Source organism: Daldinia vernicosa (assembly GCF_022497035.1).
Source record: "Daldinia vernicosa strain CBS 139.73 unplaced genomic scaffold F5Y00scaffold_15, whole genome shotgun sequence".
Taxonomy (NCBI): domain Eukaryota; kingdom Fungi; phylum Ascomycota; class Sordariomycetes; order Xylariales; family Hypoxylaceae; genus Daldinia; species Daldinia vernicosa.
This window is the reverse complement of record NW_025953931.1, coordinates 629,282-645,997: the sequence shown is the minus strand read 5'-3', so window position 1 is coordinate 645,997 and position 16,716 is coordinate 629,282. Positions and strand designations below refer to the sequence as shown.

The 16,716-nt window shown below is 48.2% G+C and overlaps 4 protein-coding genes across 4 annotated transcripts; 2 read left to right on the top strand and 2 right to left on the bottom strand.

Moving 5' to 3' along the window:
* Positions 1–1,781: 1,781 nt before the first annotated feature.
* Positions 1,782–4,118, bottom strand: F5Y00DRAFT_233350 (chaperonin Cpn60/TCP-1 family). The gene is made up of 4 exons (XM_048007299.1): positions 3,923–4,118; positions 3,707–3,861; positions 2,271–3,645; positions 1,782–2,211 (listed from the first exon to the last, which is right to left on the bottom strand). Exons 1-4 carry the CDS (start codon positions 3,923–3,925, stop codon positions 2,152–2,154), a joined length of 1,593 nt encoding a protein of 530 aa, XP_047866381.1. The 5' UTR covers positions 3,926–4,118; the 3' UTR covers positions 1,782–2,151.
* A 177-nt stretch (positions 4,119–4,295) lies between these two features.
* F5Y00DRAFT_233348 (eukaryotic translation initiation factor 3) lies at positions 4,296–7,227 on the top strand. Its single transcript, XM_048007298.1, has 3 exons — positions 4,296–4,933; positions 5,055–6,597; positions 6,654–7,227. Exons 1-3 carry the CDS (start codon positions 4,665–4,667, stop codon positions 7,065–7,067), a joined length of 2,226 nt encoding a protein of 741 aa, XP_047866380.1. The 5' UTR covers positions 4,296–4,664; the 3' UTR covers positions 7,068–7,227.
* Positions 7,228–9,642: 2,415 nt separating this feature from the next.
* F5Y00DRAFT_252453 (TBC domain-containing protein) lies at positions 9,643–11,928 on the top strand (the record flags this gene model as incomplete). Its single annotated transcript, XM_048009939.1, has 2 exons — positions 9,643–11,373; positions 11,446–11,928. 2 exons carry the CDS (start codon positions 9,643–9,645, stop codon positions 11,926–11,928), a joined length of 2,214 nt encoding a protein of 737 aa, XP_047866379.1.
* Positions 11,929–12,480: 552 nt separating this feature from the next.
* On the bottom strand, positions 12,481–16,414 carry F5Y00DRAFT_38162 (glycosyltransferase family 90 protein). Its single transcript, XM_048013583.1, has 4 exons — positions 15,833–16,414; positions 15,682–15,740; positions 15,343–15,614; positions 12,481–15,279 (listed from the first exon to the last, which is right to left on the bottom strand). Exons 1-4 carry the CDS (start codon positions 15,871–15,873, stop codon positions 12,763–12,765), a joined length of 2,889 nt encoding a protein of 962 aa, XP_047866378.1. The 5' UTR covers positions 15,874–16,414; the 3' UTR covers positions 12,481–12,762.
* Between the last annotated feature and the right edge of the window lie 302 nt (positions 16,415–16,716).

Below are 16,716 nucleotides of genomic sequence, written 5' to 3'. Positions count from 1 at the left end.
TTAACCGGGGCTCCCGGGTAGCATCGATAAATGAACTGGCCATGGCTCGCGCTCGCAAATTGGCGGGGGCAGATAACGAATGGTACACTTCCAAGGGCCCACTTACGTCGCTCACTACCCAAACGGAGGTATTTAATATAATCACTAGTTGGATTTACTTCATCGACTTAGTAGTCAATAGCAAGCTCACGGAGGATAGACTTCTAGGGCATAGTAGCGAACATATTAGCTCTTAAGGTGAGAGTCTTTACTGGGTTAAGAAATATCTCCGCAACCGATGGATAGCTCGCAGTTAGAAATAAGAGAAGGTGTTGCCTATGTTTATAAAGGCGGATACGAGCAAACTAGAACTAGCGACGAATAAAGATGAAGTCGTGCCTTGGATAAAGCATTGATTCTTACGCGTTGCAGATAAGGTCGACGCCAACTTTGTGGATTGACAATTATGGAACTCCATAGTTTCGTAAGTTACCAGCCTAAAGAAACATTACTTGGCATTCGCACGAGGGAAACATTTGCCTTGGAGGCTACATTGCCGATTTTCATAGCACAGATAGTACTATAAGACATCCTTTCGGAGCTATTATATTACATGTAATGACTACTAGCATTACTATTTCGTTGTTATCATAGACCTTGGTTTTAGCACAGGATCTAATGGAGGGTGAGGATTGCCCCAAGCACGGGCACTTAATTAACGAATGGGGTTATGTTCCAGCTTCCAGACTCCCGGTACCATTGGATCTTTCGTGGGCACCTATGCGGGAGGCAATGTACACCGTGCGGTATAGTTTGTAAAATGACGACTCATATATGATATATTTGACGCCTAATCGTAATCCATAATTGACAGTGTATGGGACGCGATACTATGTAAATAGAAATAAATAAAGACCATTAATAGCCTCATAATGTCTCCTTTCGATTGAGGCTTAAGTGAACATTTTCTTTAAAATAGACCCTCGGTTTCTTATATGGCATCATACATAGGACTAAAGCCTCGTTCTGTACCTATAACTATGGGAATACCCCTTCTTCTATAATTACTACACAGCTGGGTAGGTATTCGCTACCTCTTGTCTAACTGCTGTTGGGTGTTTACATGTTACACCGTGTGGTTACTGAAGAGAACTAGAAAAAGCAATCGTTTCGATTCATTGCCCGTAAGCCCATCAGCCCTCGCTTAAGCCATGTCGAGTCTCACATGCAAAAGACTAAAGTACAATACTTGGAAACTTGTACCCTTCCAAATGTGAGATGCTAAATATAGGTACGGACTCGATTCATATTATGATAATAATCTATATCGTGCAGTCCGTAGGAATATCACACCGGATAACTTTCAACGACAATTATATATTCATCATGTGGATGATGTAGGATGATGTTTTTTGTTGATGTAGACGGGTCTGTAACTCAAGACGGACAGGGGTATATTGAGAGCGATGTTCAAGATGTGCTAGGAAACACCAAGTTAGAAGTCCCTTTTCGTAGATTTGAGTGTCGCGTGGGTTTGCTCTTCTGGATGGCAATTATATATAGGTACGCAATGGCAAATCAAGTAAACGGCAATTTGATTGTCAGAGCCCTTTAGTCTAAACTCCAGCTCTGTTGTACTTCGCTGTCTCTTGTGCTTTATGAATTCACGAAAAGGGGTTGAACCTATGTTTAAAGTGATATCTATTAGGGAACTATTTAAGGCTTTTGGGTGATGATGAATGGGAAGCGAAATAAGACATAATTACTATGACAAGGGTGAGGTAGTTGAAGTAAAATTCCATGTAAACAGTACCGGGAATGAAGATGTTTAGCAAGGATACCTAGGTAGGTAGGTAGATAGATATCCAGGGAGCTGTGCTCATAATTTTCATGGCTATCAGGTTATGCGAATTTGACAAGTTGCCAGCATCGACTCAGAGGGCGATAATTACTTTAACTCGCACCCGTTTATATCTCTTGCAACTTATTTCTATGACAGCTACAGCATCTACAACTGGAACTTCATGGTTCCTATACGTAACGAAGTCGTGGTCTTTAATCGTTGGGCCATTGGTCTGGAGAACCATGCTGTATCTCATTATGATGGGTATTTGCATAGTCTATAGCATGGTGTATGTTACTTTTACATCCTTATACGCGTGGGCTATCCATTTAATGCCTTTCCCTCCTCCGTGGCGCTGCGCGGATTATATCGTCCACTCTTAGAAGTAGCTAGAAAATATTAGCGTTTAGGTCACACCGAAGACGAAGACGCATGGAAAATGACTTACCTCTGCGGCTTCACTCGCCGACGATACAACTGCTTTCTTCAACTTGTAACTCTCGATGACTCCGAGATCTCGCATATCTGCTATTCCACCGCCGGGCGTCGTTAGATCTAAGCCATACGTCGACATACCGTCATATATGGCTTTTCGTAATCTTGCGACAAGGTCGCTGGAGTCTAGCCCTGCGTTGTCGGCAAGGATCGTAGGGAGCTGCCGTAAAGCTATGGCAAACGAAGATACAGCCATTTGCTTCTTGCCCTCAACCCGGGTCGCAGCGCCTTCCACCGCCTTAGCCATAAGCATCTCGGCGCATCCACCGCCCAGTGTGGTTCTCGGCTCCCTAACAGTTTGAGAGAGGACGGCCAAAGCATCGTGTAGTGAGCGCTCTGCCTCGTCTAGCAACTGTTCCGTAGCACCCCGAAGGACGATGGTGCAAGCTTGACCTGCGGCTACACCAGAAAATTTTATAAGAGTGTCTTCTCCGATGATGATCTCCTCGATTAGGTCGCAGTGGCCTAGTTTTACCTGCTCCGGATGGTCGAATGTCGATGCAATCTCACCACCGGTGACCAGAGCCAAGCGCTCGATGCCGTCGAAGTCGGCGTGCTCGATGGACATAATACCAGCGTCGGTAAAGAGCTGCTCTGGCCAGTTGTAGATCAACTGCCTGTTGATGAAACAGTTGATACCATGTGCCTTGATCCTATCTACCTTCGCTTTCATCTTGTCTTTTTCGGCCTTCTCAAGCTCGGCTAGCTTGCCGGTTGAACTGACTTTCATACGTGCGCCGAATATCTTGACCTTGTCTGTATCCATAGACGTATTGGCGATCAGTATTTTCGCATTCTCTAGCCGTTTAGGCTGATTTACACCGATCTTCTTGTCGAGGATGAACCCTTCGTCCAGGTACGAGTCGCTTAGCTTGCCTCCGGCCTTTTTGATGATCTGGATATGGCTGAGGTCTGAAGAACCCTTAAGCCGTAACACGGCTTCGACGGCCAGTTTGGAGAAGAGATCCCTATCTTGGGCGAGCACCTTAGAACTGAGGGTTGTTCGCGCGATAGCGAGCAGGTCCTTCTTGAAGGCCTCGGGATTCTTGCTGTGATCTACCGCCGAGCCCTCCAACGCCTGTAGAGCCGCCTGACTTGCTATCCGGTAGCCTTCGATGATCGTCTGGGGGTGAATCTTTTTGTCGACGAGCTTCTCAGCTTCGCGCAGAAGCTCGGCAGCCAACACAGCTACCGAGGTCGTGCCGTCACCAACTTCGTCGTCTTGAACTTTTGATATGTTGACGAGGACCTTTGCTGCTGCGTTGTCGAGTGCTATAGACTTTAGGATAGTGGCGCCGTCATTGGTGACCATGATTTCAGCCGTGGATCTTGGCAAGGTTAGTCGAGGAAAATAGGTCGAAGGGGAACAACTGTTTGATTTGGACGTACGCTGATTGTAATATCTTGTCCATTCCCTTTGGACCTAGGGTACTCTTTACTAGGTCGCCAACGGCAATGGCGCCGACGAAGGCTGCTAGACGAGCATTCTCTCCCTTCTCCTCGGTTGTACCCTCTTCGAAGATCTGGGTGGGACTGAAAGACGACTAGGGAAGAGACGACGTGTTAGCGGGAAAGGGCCAGAAATATACGAGTAGTGGAACATACCATCTTCAACGCAGTAGAAAGTATAGAGTAGAGAATAGTTATAAGTGATTCTATCAGGGGTTGTTGCGATGTTGCGGTGTGCTTTTCCGCAAAGCTCGAGATGTCTTTTTGTAAGTGTGCTACCTTACGGCGGGGCCTGGCAAGAGCTTCAGATGTAAATGCGGGCTGCACCTAGACTTTTTTCGCGGGACAGGTCGGAGAAAGGAGAAAATGTACGGCCGGAACCATAAATGGACTCAGCTCAAGAACCTTCAACGCGCTAAAGGTGGGGTTTGCCTAGCAGCCTGTTTGATAAAACGATAAGATATAAGCGGATAACAAGAAGTTGGTGGGCAAAGTGGGGACACACACAATTGGGGCTTTTTTTACCTTAGGAACGTTCAAAAAATCACCTGCAAAAAATATTGGCCGCGAAACCCCAAGAAAATACCTAATTCACCTTTTCCCCTTTCCCCTTTCAATAAAAAAAAATATCCAAGCCGATACTCGAGTACCGAGCCGGATCCGATCACGACACCGCCTTTCACATTTACTGAGGGGCTAAAGGATCAATACTACGGTTCCGAGGATTCTCATCTCGCAATCCTCTCGTCATCTAGAATTTCGCATATTCGTCTACCGTCATCCTCTTGACTTCGAAGGCGGGGCAGATTTTCTCACCCAGTAACCCCACACGGGCCGACCAACACCTTTCTGAAGGTATACCCATACGTTGACCTGATACGCAATACACGACACCAATATGGCGCCGTCATTTGATCATCTGCGCGATGCAGACGTTGACGAGGATGACTACGATGAGGATGAGATCGACATCTCCGACTTGCGCGAGAAGTACGAGGTCCAACTAGAGCAAGGCTACGACACCTTCATTGTCATTGATGGCCTGCCGGAGGTCACTGAAGAGCAAAAGCCCAAGCTGGTGAAATTCTTACTGAAGAAGCTGAACCAGGTTGGAAAGACAAAGGAGGACCAGGTTTACATGCCGATGGAGGACGGCAAGTCTCTTAGGTACGCGACCGTATTATCTCACATCACGCTCTTCGTAAAATGCTCCATGAAATAGACCGAGAACCAGTAGTCGTTGGGCTGTTGTTGAGGATAGGAGTCTGAGTATTGACAATGTTTGTAGATTCGCCTTTGTCGAATATGCTTCCGCCGCCGAAGCCGCCGCCGCCGTGAGGCAGCTCGACGAGGTCCCCCTCGACAAGAAGCACACCCTAAGAGTTAACAAGATGTCGGACATCGATCGGTATGGCCGCGAGGGACGAGTGGACGAGAATTACGTGCCTCCTAAGATCGAAGAGTTCGCTGAGAAGGAGCACTTGCGATCGTTCTTGGCCGACCCGAGCGGTCGTGGTCGCGATCAGTTTGCCATGTACCGAGGTGATGTCGTCGGTATATTCTGGAACAACGAGAGGGAGCCCCCCGAGAACATTGTCGACAGGCAGCACTGGACGGAGAGCTTTGTACAGTGGTCGCCCCTGGGAACGTTCCTGGTATCTGTTCACCAGCAGGGTGTACAACTATGGGGCGGCGCTTCGTGGTCTCGGCAAAAGCGGTTTGCGCATCCCTTCGTCAACATGCTCGATTTCTCTCCGAATGAGAAATATATCGTCACATGGTCTAACAGACCTATTTCCATACCCGATGAAGGCCATCCCCAACTATCATTGGACGAGGACGGCAAGAACTATGTTATCTGGGATGTCGAAACTTCTAAACCACTGCGCTCCTTCGCTAATCTTGACATACCTACCACCAACGATTCTACGTCGGCAAAGCCGCAACCTAAATTCCCCTGGCCGGCTTTCAAGTGGTCCGCCGACGACAAATACGTGGCGCGAATGACCCAAGGATCTTCGATCTCGGTGTACGAGCTGCCTCGCATGAATTTGTTGGACAAGACGACGATCAAGATTGAAGGTGTTATGGATTTTGAATGGGCCCCTGCCACGCCTCAGAGAGAGGGCGTGAAGCACTACGAACAGCTGTTTTGCTTTTGGACGCCGGAAATTGGTAGCAACCCTGCGAAGGTCGGACTGATGAGCGTACCTTCGAAGCAGATCGTTCGATCGCTGAATCTGTTCAGCGTTACGGATGCTAAGCTCCACTGGCAATCGGATGCTACCTATCTCTCAGTGAAGGTCGACCGACATTCGAAATCTAAGAAGTCGCAGGCCACTACTCTGGAGATCTTCCGCGTCAAAGAAAAGGGTGTCCCGGTCGAGGTTGTCGATACGATCAAGGATACGGTCATTAACTTCGCCTGGGAGCCCAAGGGAGACCGCTTTGTCATCATCACGACGCCGGAGCCGGTTGGGCCAACCGCCGTAGCTCCTAAGACTTCGGTGGCGTTCTTCTGTCCTGAGAAGGCCAAGGGATCGGCCGTAGGCAACTTTAAGCATCTGCGGACTCTCGAGAAAAAGAATAGCAATGCAATCTATTGGTCTCCTAAGGGCCGCTTCGTAGTTGTAGCCACGGTTGCCAACCAGCAAAGTTCAGATCTTGAATTTTTCGACTTGGACTTTGAAGGCGAGAAGCCGGAAAGCGATAAAGATCTCACCGCCAACCTACAGCTCATGAACACGGCAGACCACTATGGTGTTACCGATATCCAATGGGACCCCTCAGGACGCTTTGTCGCTACTTGGGCATCTGTTTGGAAGCATACGGTATGTTTAATATATTCGCTTAAGAGGTCAACTTTAGTGCTAACGATTGGGTATAGATGGAGAACGGATATCACGTCTACGATTTTAAGGGCGAGCTACTCCGGGAAGAACCTGTTGACAAGTTCCGCCAATGGCTATGGCGTCCCAGGCCGCCGACTCTGCTTAGCAAGGACGAGCAGAAGCAGATCCGCAAGAATCTCCGGGAATACTCCAAGATCTTCGAGCAGGAAGATGCGGAACGGGGAGCGTCTGCTGACTTGGCGGTGGTTGAAGCTAGAAGACGCCTGCTTGACGAGTGGCTTGGATGGCGCGCGTCGGTCGACGCTGAGATTGAAGAGGAGAGGATTGCGCGAGGATTGCCGAAGCACCCGGTGGAAGCCGAAGCCAAGTCAGCGGAGAGCGGAGAGGAGCAGGTGATCGAAGAGATTGTGGAAGAGGTCCTCGAAGAGAGCGAGGAGATTGTCCCCTAAATGGACTTGGGCTGTGGTGGGTGATAAAAAAGGACTGGCAATCAGCGGCGTTCTGTGTAAGGGCATATAATGAAACTTGCAGCTAGCATAAATACAGCGTCTACGATGACTGATACATCTAGAAAGGCTTGACGAGTCTTATTTTTGACCATCATATGCCGTTGCTATTTGTGAAGATACTATTTGTGAAGATACAGGGTACTCCCTATTTTGTATGTATCTAATTATGGTCACTTGGGACGAGTCGTTGATTTAGGTATGTGTGATTGAAGCACGTGGGACCCTCCCTTTTTTGCGGAGTGTACGCATGCTTGGATGCTTGGATGCTTGGATGCTTCGAGGATCCTACAATGATACGGGGCACATGAGTTGAAACCCATCCATTAGGTTTTATGCTTTCTTCGGCACGGACGCGCAGGAGAGATGGGAACGTCTCCTATATTCGTTTCCGGAGGAATGGTAATGTGGCATTAGGTATGTAGGGTCCAAAATTATAGCAACTACAGGGTTGTAATTTTCTCCATTGTTTACTGCTATATATGTAGTGTACTATGTAGGTTAGGTAAGTTCTAGAACTGTTCACGATAGGTAACCATGCAGCCATGCTATGTTTGCTAGTGGTCGGAGCTTTTGAAATTAATGAATGAGGTTTGATTGTGGGGACGAGCAGATGCGGTAGACCCGAAGTGATGAAATGCAAACAGGTTCTTTCAAGTGGCTTAGCTGGAGCTGTACCCTGCACGCCATAGGTCAAAGGCATAAGACATAACATTGAACCATCATCCATGTTTGTTTGTCTTAGGTACATACGTGCATTAACCCAGATGTAGATGTTATGTACCTAAAGTATGTACATATATGTAGGCAGCCCAAATAGACGAAGAATACGATATGGTTGTTATGTGAATAAAGTATTGATGGAGGTATCAATCAGTTTGGAGGATGCCATCTATCGGAAAGGTACTAAGAAGAATAATTGCATCAAGTCTTCAATCCATTCTGCGTTGTGCACCGTCGTTTTGAAGATAGGTATTTAACCAAGTCCATCCTAGGCTATCGAGTTTGCGGGTGCGATACATGTACATATCTAATTACAGAAAATGCAGGTAAAGGAGCGGTGTATGCGAAGAATTATTAGGGGGTAGTTACATAGATGATACCTGCAAGTTTCAGAAACTTCCACTCTTGATTAGACCAATAGCATGCTAGATTTGTCAATTAGCAGGTACAGGGCTTCTTAATGGTCAAGTATTATTGGTTGATTTCCTGATTACCGCTTATAAACGAACCCCTTTCTTTTCTCCTTGTAGGTACTCTCGCACCGGCAAAAATTTGTCCTTCGCGCCTAGGGGAAGTGTTCGGCGCTTTCCTATGTAGGTTCCCTCCTATGTACCTAGCTGGCAGAAGGCGCCAAAGCAGTGCTCTATCTTTACTAATTCGCAACCACAGCATCATCAACTTACAACTTTCCCTTTCTTCTTCCAAGTTCCAACTTTGTTGCTTCTTTTCCTACCGCATTAGGGGGATCCGCTCATTATTCCCGGGAAGCCACATCGTGTTATTCTTATTTAGGATATCGGAAGAAATTCCTTGATATTCGTCCACTCATTCAAACTACAGATCATTACATGCATTCGCTTATTTCTATATATTCGGCTTTATCATTCGTTTGCACCGCATCGCCTGCGAGCATCCCCGGCCAAACACCTCGTGTCAGCGTTGGCATAGTAGCACTATAGCCTCGAGCCTTACTGAGGATATTAATTACACATACCTAAGGGCTTCTGCACATATAGGCTTCCACTCTGCTGAATTGTAATGTTTCTCGGACAAGTCTAATTAATCAGCACTGGAACGTCGAAAGCACTATTGCACATATACTCCGGACATAATCATCCTATCCTTTCTTTTTGGTGATTATATTCGACCATCGTCACCAACACCACCAACACTCGTTTTCCTCAAATCGAAATATTAGGGTATTGCATTCATTTATAAATACTCATCTCCTACAAACGGGAGCAACATAGATAATCTGTCAGTTTTTATAATCATCCGATATCCGACACACCGTGCCGCCATCTAGGGGTTCATTCTTGCCAGGATCGTGAGACAATTTACAAGCCGCATCTCACTTCTACCACAACAGTGTTGCTGCAGATCAGGGGGCCTTCCCTTTACAGCGAATTCAGGTGACGAATTCGGGATTTTTCGAAACGCGATATACTATCGTACTTCGTCCCTGCACACGCCTTACGCGATCAAGGCAACTTCAGTTTCCGTCTCTACTGTTACTATTCCTGTCTACCCTGCTTGCCTCTGATTCCTTCATCTGGAGTCGCTGTCTAGAGTCGGACGGACCTCAAGTAACAAAAGGACGAAATACCGGATCATCCGCCTCCAATACCGAAGACAAACCGCTTCGGCATCGTTTCTGTATACAAATCTCAGTGACGCATACACAATCGCCTTGTGTGTACATACGCTTAGGCACCGTTAAAGTAATAATTTAATCGAACACATCTTCCGCGCCGTCTTATTCCGAGCCGACTACTCGATGCTCGATCATGCGATCATGACCTACGGTGGAGGACACTTAGACGGGGTTGACCTCGCACTTCCGAGTCCTGGATCGCCGCCCGGCATGACTTCATCCGCTATCACTTCCAGAGCCTCGTCTGTAAGATCGTTCAACTCCGACGATGGCGAAGACGGCCTCACTGCAGACGTTGCCAATTTCGAGGAGATTGGCCTCGATGACGATGTCACCTCAATTGACCATTCCCATTTCCGCGACACTCACGCCAAATCGGCTCCGAACCCTTATAGCATCTCCTTCGCCTCCGACCTTCGTGCCTCTGTGAAGCATGTCGGCCCCAAGATCCATCCTCAGACTCGCGATCTAGCTCGCCCGCGACCGCAATTGCGCACCATCCAGTCCTTTTCAGGTTCTCGTTCTGGAGCCCCAACATTGACTCCGCAGTTTCGCGATACTAGTACCCGTAATGTTGCTACAGGCGTTGGCCCCGAACCCCAAGCAGGCCCATTGCCGGCGCGAGGCCTATCGGTACGATCCGCTTCCTCTATGACCATACCCCGTCGTCGACGAAGTCCTAGCCCCAATATTTCAGCCCGGTCGCTGAGCCCGGGGGAAAATAATCTAGTAGTGCCCAAGCTACGACGGAGCAGCTCGCAGACGAGCCGGACGCCAAAGTCGGCAATCGATTTAGAAAAAGAATGCGACGACGACGACGATGACATCCCCGACGATCTTATACTCGATAATGTCCCTCTATCGCCCCGTCCCCCCACGGAGCGGTCGGCTAGCCGTCCAGGGTCGACGTCCAACTCCCCCGAAAGACGAACAAAAGAACGTATTCGTAGCGTGGGCAATGGTACGCCACCGGTTGCGGTCCATCAAGGTTGTCTGAAATCTCCGACGTGGAGAATGGACTCTTCGCCGTCTACAGATTCGCTACGATCCTCGGCGTCTTCATCAGCCAAGGGTCGTGCCAAGAGCTGGACTGCTGCTATCTCGGAACTTAGCCCGGAAGCGAAAGCCCTCACCGAGAAACTGGAAGAGCATGCAGACGAGCTCGATAAGCATGGCGTTTACAGTTCGACGTATGTCCGTCCGGCGCCAAAGCCGCGGGTGAAATCAGCGCTTGCCGAACTTCCTCCTCTCAGGCGAAGTAATATTATGATTGACCCTCTACCCATCTCTAAGGAGAAGGAAGCAGTTCTTTCGCGGACAAGACCGTCTTGGTTACCGCCAAAGGACCCCGCAGAAGAAAAGAAGCACCTCAGAGAATATCAGAGAATGATGGCAAATAGTATCGAGGCGGATAAGAAGCGAGAGGCTGCAAGGAAGGAGAAAGAACGTAACAAGGACAATGTTGCCAAGGCGCTTATGCAAGTGTGGGAAGACGACGTCTTGAAAAGATGGGACGTTGCTATTCACGAGCGACGGACTCGGGAGTTATGGTGGAAAGGCGTAGCACCCCGAAGTCGAGGTGAAGTGTGGTCTCGCGCTATAGGGAATCAGCTGGGGTTAACTGAGACGTCTTTCCAGGCAGCCTTGGCAAGGGCACGCGAGGTTGAGGAGCGTTCTGCGAAAGGAAAGCCTGAAACCGAGGATGAACGTAAGATGGGTTGGTTTGCGCAGATTCAAGCGGATGTAGAGGAGCAGACTTGGGTTGACCTGAAGATCTTTCAAGTCGGTGCTCCCTTACACAAGAGCCTCATCGACGTCCTTCGCGCGTATGCTATGTACCGGAGCGATATCGGTTACGTATCCGGTTGCAATGTGAGTCCTATGATTTTATTTTCTTTCTTTTGGCCTTATTTTAAATATTTGTGTACTAATATGGCTAATTAGACCATCGCGGCAATACTCTTACTCAACCTTCCCACGCCTACTGCAGCTTTCATCGCCCTAGCCAATGTTCTGAACCGTCCTCTTCCCTTCTCTTTTTACGCTTCCGACGCAGGAGCCAAGACGTCTACATTTAACCTACTTCTTCAGACTCTAGCTAAGAAATCGCCACGACTCCACGAACATCTTACCAACCAAGAGCTCGGTCTCGAGCCGGATAGTTATCTCGGCGACATATTCACATCTTGCTTTACACGCAGCTTTAGCCTTGACGAATGTACTCGGATGTGGGATGTGTACGTCTTCGAAGGGGATGCCGTCCTAGTCCGTGCGGCTGTCGCCTTGCTGTTGGATACGGAGGCATCTCTGCTCGGTACTAAAACTACTGCGGAAATCCGGAAGGTCTTTGAGACTAGAAGCAGACCGGACCAGCAGGAGAAAGTTGATGCGTGGATGGCCAAAATTCGAGACGCTGGAAAGTCCTAGACATGTTTTGGAGCAGACGAGTGTCGTTCAATTATTCTCCATCCATCTCCTTGCTCGCTTAGCCTAGCCATCACATCATTGTCTGCATACTACAAGGCATGTTGATATCGAGCAAGTCTATTGTGTATATTCTGGACTTGACAAGAGATGTTAGGATAGCTTGTCGCGATCCATTTCTTATGTATTGTTAACCTACCCTCGGCGAAAAGGCAAGCATGGAGCACATAGGAGGCGCGAGAAAAAAAGCTGAAAGTCGGCTCGATCTAGTGCAGATGGGCTTGCAGAAGAAACCCTTTGGAATGAATTAATTATGAAATGGGAATGGAAATATAGACTCTTGAAGGCGATAAATAGGCTTGGGAAGAGGGAGTTAATTGCTAGTTTTCCACCTACACCCGTCACATATATTTCTCTTCTTCCCTCCACCCCTTTTTGTCTTTATATTCTCAGATGTAAATAGACGGCCTCGTAATCCTAATCCAAGAGACGGGAGCTAGCCTAATTAATTTGACGAACAATTTATCCATAATCTAGCATATTTTTGATTTAGATGCTTTGTGTAAGATATCGTCTATCTTGATTAGCTGCCGATTCGTAATGCCGTGAAAAATGCAAATGGAACTAGAAATATTGCTCGCTATTAATCATGCGATATCATATATACGTATACATTCCTCTAGCCATCCGTCCTTGTAGTGGTATCAAGCGTAAAATCATACATTCAAGAAGCAGCAAGTACCAAACCCCAGCGACCCAGTCCATCCGTTTATGTGTACAGTGCCCGTATTATTATTCATAGCCAACTTTTCTTTTCCTGTTACTTCCCCTGTTCCCTCAGAAAGTAAATCCAAGATCCTCCCTGCGATCATCTACGAGGCGTCCCCACTCTAGCAATAATCGAAACATGTAAACCTGCATGTCTTCCTTCCGAAGGGACTGGAGCGCCCAGTCCCGCCCTGCCTGAGCGATTTCGTCGGCGTCTGCTAGACCGGGCCCGCTAAAGTAGCTCACGGCGCCCCAGAAATCTCCAAGTCGCACGTCTAATGGTACGAAGTGTCTCCAAGCATGGACGCGTTCCTCCCACCAAGTGCGGAAGAGGGCTGCACGATACGGCAGAGAAGCAGATTTGAGGAACGGCAGGAAGCGGCCACTGAAGGCAGCACCGTCAAGGTCGATGAGATGGCGGTGACGCCAGTGCTCCTGGAAGTCGAGAGACGGCGGTGGCTCAGCCGTGGATGAGCCGTAGAAGGTGATATGCTCGGCATTACAGTCGCGCTCGTCGCAGCGATTAAAGTTGCCAACGAACGAGACATTAACAGTGAGGTGGTTATCCACGGCGGGTGCATTTTGAGAAGAAGGGAGCGATGATGAGGTGGTAGAGCGTAGAGTGGAAAGGATATGTCTCGGGGTGTGAATTAGGTTGAAGAGAGACTTTGCCCGAATGGATATTTTTGCTTTGGTGGCCATCTGGACGAACCTGGCCCGCAAGAATGTCTGCCAGGCACCATGCATGGCAAAGCCATCAGATGAGGCGCCGCGCCAGTACACGCTGTTCAGCTTCTGGTTCCAAGGTATGCTCTTATTGTTCTCGATCTCGACCTTCTCGCCGAAGTTCCACGGGCTCGGGTATAATATATCAGCAAAGTTATACAGCCGGCTCTGGCTGAAGACGGGGAATAGCGTATGCGAAGGTGCCATAGCAGACGGTGATAGCAGGACACCATGCAGATACGCAAGGTCGGGCTGATGGCACAAGTCACCAGACGACGTCCAATTGGATACGAAACCATGCTTCATGTGCGGAGCAGAGCAGCTTAGACATTCTGCCTTTCTATTCCACCAACGATATTTATTTACCGGAGAGTCTGCAGGACACGTCGGTGAAATCCATTCGTAAAATATCTGTCGCTTGGATCTGTCCAAGAACCATGGCGATTTCTCCTCCCAAATACCCTCATCTGCCTGCAGGTAATCTTTCGGCCAGGGCGGTTCCTGTGATTTACTGAATGGCAATAACTTCTGTTTTGCGCTTAGCCTCGCCCTGGCTTTAGCTCCTTCTTCTATATATGCCTGCATGCGGTCGAGGGGGACGGATATGCGGCATTCGTCGTCGAGATTGAAGGCAAGCTGCATATTTGGGAGCCATTGCGCAAAGGGTTCGAGCATGTCTTTAGTAACATCCATCATCCATCGATGGGTTCCACGGATGTGCGGCGATATTTCAATTTTGCCGCCCTCGATGATAATGCCTCCCATAGAGAGTGACGGGTGCTCGAGTAGGTGAGTCGTCCTCTGACGGAGGATAGACGGTACGGTGCCCCAGAAAGGGAGGAGGTCAGTATGAATCTGGTCAAAGGTATCGATTACCGGGGATTTAACCGAAGTCGCAAAGATGTACCACTTGTCGAAACCGGGGGGAGGCGGCATACCATAGCGCTCTCTATACTCTGAGACGGCCTCCTTCAGCGACTTGCTCTTCCCAGCCCCGGCTATCCAAGTATCCGACTCGCTTCTGGCATTGGCAATGATAGGGCCGGGGGTAGGTCGGAACCCACCGGGGCTCATGAAAACTGTCTGGCAGAAGACAAGAGAAAAGGCTAAGAGGGCGTAAAGGCCATATCGATTCCTGGAAATAACACTCTCGCCGGTTGACTGCAGCTGAAAATTGACGGCTTTGCTAAATCGAAACAAGATGCCTGCCCCGAGGAACAGCCAAATGCCCGTTATAAGGCCCCACCAATTAGACCAGACCTTGATCATAGTTCCATCCATGATCCTCCATTGTATGTACACGAAGATACCTGTAGTTGTGAGCAGTAGGCTTACCAGTGTGGTATGAAAATAACCAAGGAGGTAGACGGCCGAGACTATAGCTATTGTCACAGCTATACTATCGATGATCAGGTCTCCAACAGCAAGCCAAGTGAGAAATACATTCCATTGAAAATTGGCTCGGTCAATTGATGACCAAACGGCCAAGAATGTCAAGACGGCCGCCGAACTTAAAAGCAGAGCGCCTAGAAAATGCCACGTCTTTGGTTGCGCCTCGTTGCTTTGCCGGAGTTTCCCAACCTGAGATATCAACACGGCATCCAAGGCTAATGTGACTAGTTGAGCAAGAGGTGTGAAGCGCTCGATGTGCGTTCCGCCGGGACATATTGCGCCAGTTGTGCGCTCAGAAAGAAGGAGGGTATCAGTAGCAGCCAAGCCCCAGAACAGCGCAACCAGGCCATATTTTAGGAAGGCCGAAGTGCCCGAATCTCCTACTTGCGTATCATATCCATATCTCGGTAGATGTAGAGGTCGCTGCTCGAGGACATCGTAAATTATGAGGAGGAAGGGGAGAAACGACTGTCAATAGGGATCAATGGTTAATTCTAGATGTCTAATTACGGGGTAGGATTAGGCGCAAACCTGAAGTCCATCCCACGAACAGTGGATGGTACGAATAGTCCGCCAATACAAGATAGTGCGGGCAACGAGGCAGAATAGCAATAGCGCGGAAGATATCGAGAGGAAGCGAAGCCGAAGCGAGGACTTCAGTATCCCAGCGAAGGATTTAGGTAAGGCATTTCCGTCGGCTAGCGGCGCGTAACTCGGCTCGAAGCGCAGTATATATCTAGCATAGGCAGAGAGGGCGAGGCCAGAGAACAGGAAGGTCAAGATGGAAAAGTGGAAAGGCCGCTCTAGTTTGCACAGAAGTCAACATTATGCGCATTTATACGAGAAGACAAGAAGAGCGGCGGGCCGTACCGAAGGCTGCGCTTTTATAATATCGGGACCGGACAAAGGTGGCACTCAAACTGAGAATACTGCTGCACGTCAATTATTTGGGTTTGCATTAATTGGAATTATACAAGAGAAATGGGACGAGACGGGACGAGAAACATAGCTGCGCACGTACCAGATAGCTAAGACAACGACTTTCCGAGATGGCGACGCCATCCTAAATAAACAACGCCAATACTAATAAGACGTATGCGCTCTCATTTGACTTGTTGAAGAAAAAAGGCACACGACTTCAGTTCATGGCGACGAGTTACAGCTATAAGATGAGACGACGAGGTAATCTGGTGCCAAAGATATTGGCGCTACGAGCAAAAGAGGCCCATTCCGTTTCTGGTCTTCTGGTCTTCTGGTATCGCCGAAGAGGTGACAGGAAACGGGTGGCGGTTTGTACGAAAACATGTACGAAAACAGTAGTAATGCTACTGTATGATTCAGTGATTCAGGCTCAGGCGCCTTGGCAAGATGGATCGTGAGAAGGCGGGAATTCGGCACAAACAACTTTTTCGCAAGTTCAACGCACAAACCGCATAAAGGTAAGGCTGGGGAATCCCAAGTGATTGGATATGGGGGAGGGTCAGGATTGTTGTGTTGTGCGATGCGACTCTACATAGGACCAGGCAGAAAGAAAAGTATTGAGATCATAGGTACCTTATATAGGTTAGGTTAGGTTAGGTAATTTAGTCGTTATTATTAGAAGCTGCCCTCTATGTATTCCTTCCTACGTTTTACCTTCCAACTTCCACGGTTTGCTATGTGTAACTTCCACTAGTTATAGTAAATTTATGTGACAGGTTAGACGGCTGACGCGAGCTAACATGGACGTACATATGTACCATGCACGTATTGGATAGAACTTTACCTTAAAGTTTAATTATGCACATATACCTACATAATGATGCATGTATGTATTTAGCGCTTCACGGTTTAATGTTCGATTTTACATAACTAACAAATATATTTAATGTTGTATGATTTATTTTTTCTTCGTCTTTTTCTATG

Bases quoted from the DNA above. Each gene is read 5' to 3' on its own strand.
- F5Y00DRAFT_233350 (XM_048007299.1), bottom strand. The intron at 3,646-3,706 runs GTACGTCCAAAT...AACCTTGCCAAG, and splicing joins GACAAGATATTACAATCAGC to ATCCACGGCTGAAATCATGG. The intron at 2,212-2,270 runs GTAAGTCATTTT...AATATTTTCTAG, and splicing joins CGGCGAGTGAAGCCGCAGAG to CTACTTCTAAGAGTGGACGA.
- F5Y00DRAFT_233348 (XM_048007298.1), top strand. From the start codon at position 4,665: ATGGCGCCGTCATTTGATCATCTGCGCGATGCAGACGTTGACGAGGAT. The intron at 4,934-5,054 runs GTACGCGACCGT...CAATGTTTGTAG, and splicing joins GAGGACGGCAAGTCTCTTAG to ATTCGCCTTTGTCGAATATG. The intron at 6,598-6,653 runs GTATGTTTAATA...GATTGGGTATAG, and splicing joins CATCTGTTTGGAAGCATACG to ATGGAGAACGGATATCACGT.
- F5Y00DRAFT_38162 (XM_048013583.1), bottom strand. From the start codon at position 15,873: ATGGCGTCGCCATCTCGGAAAGTCGTTGTCTTAGCTATCTG. The intron at 15,741-15,832 runs GTACGTGCGCAG...GACGTGCAGCAG, and splicing joins GTCGTTGTCTTAGCTATCTG to TATTCTCAGTTTGAGTGCCA. The intron at 15,280-15,342 runs GTTTGCGCCTAA...CCCTATTGACAG, and splicing joins GTTCGTGGGATGGACTTCAG to TCGTTTCTCCCCTTCCTCCT.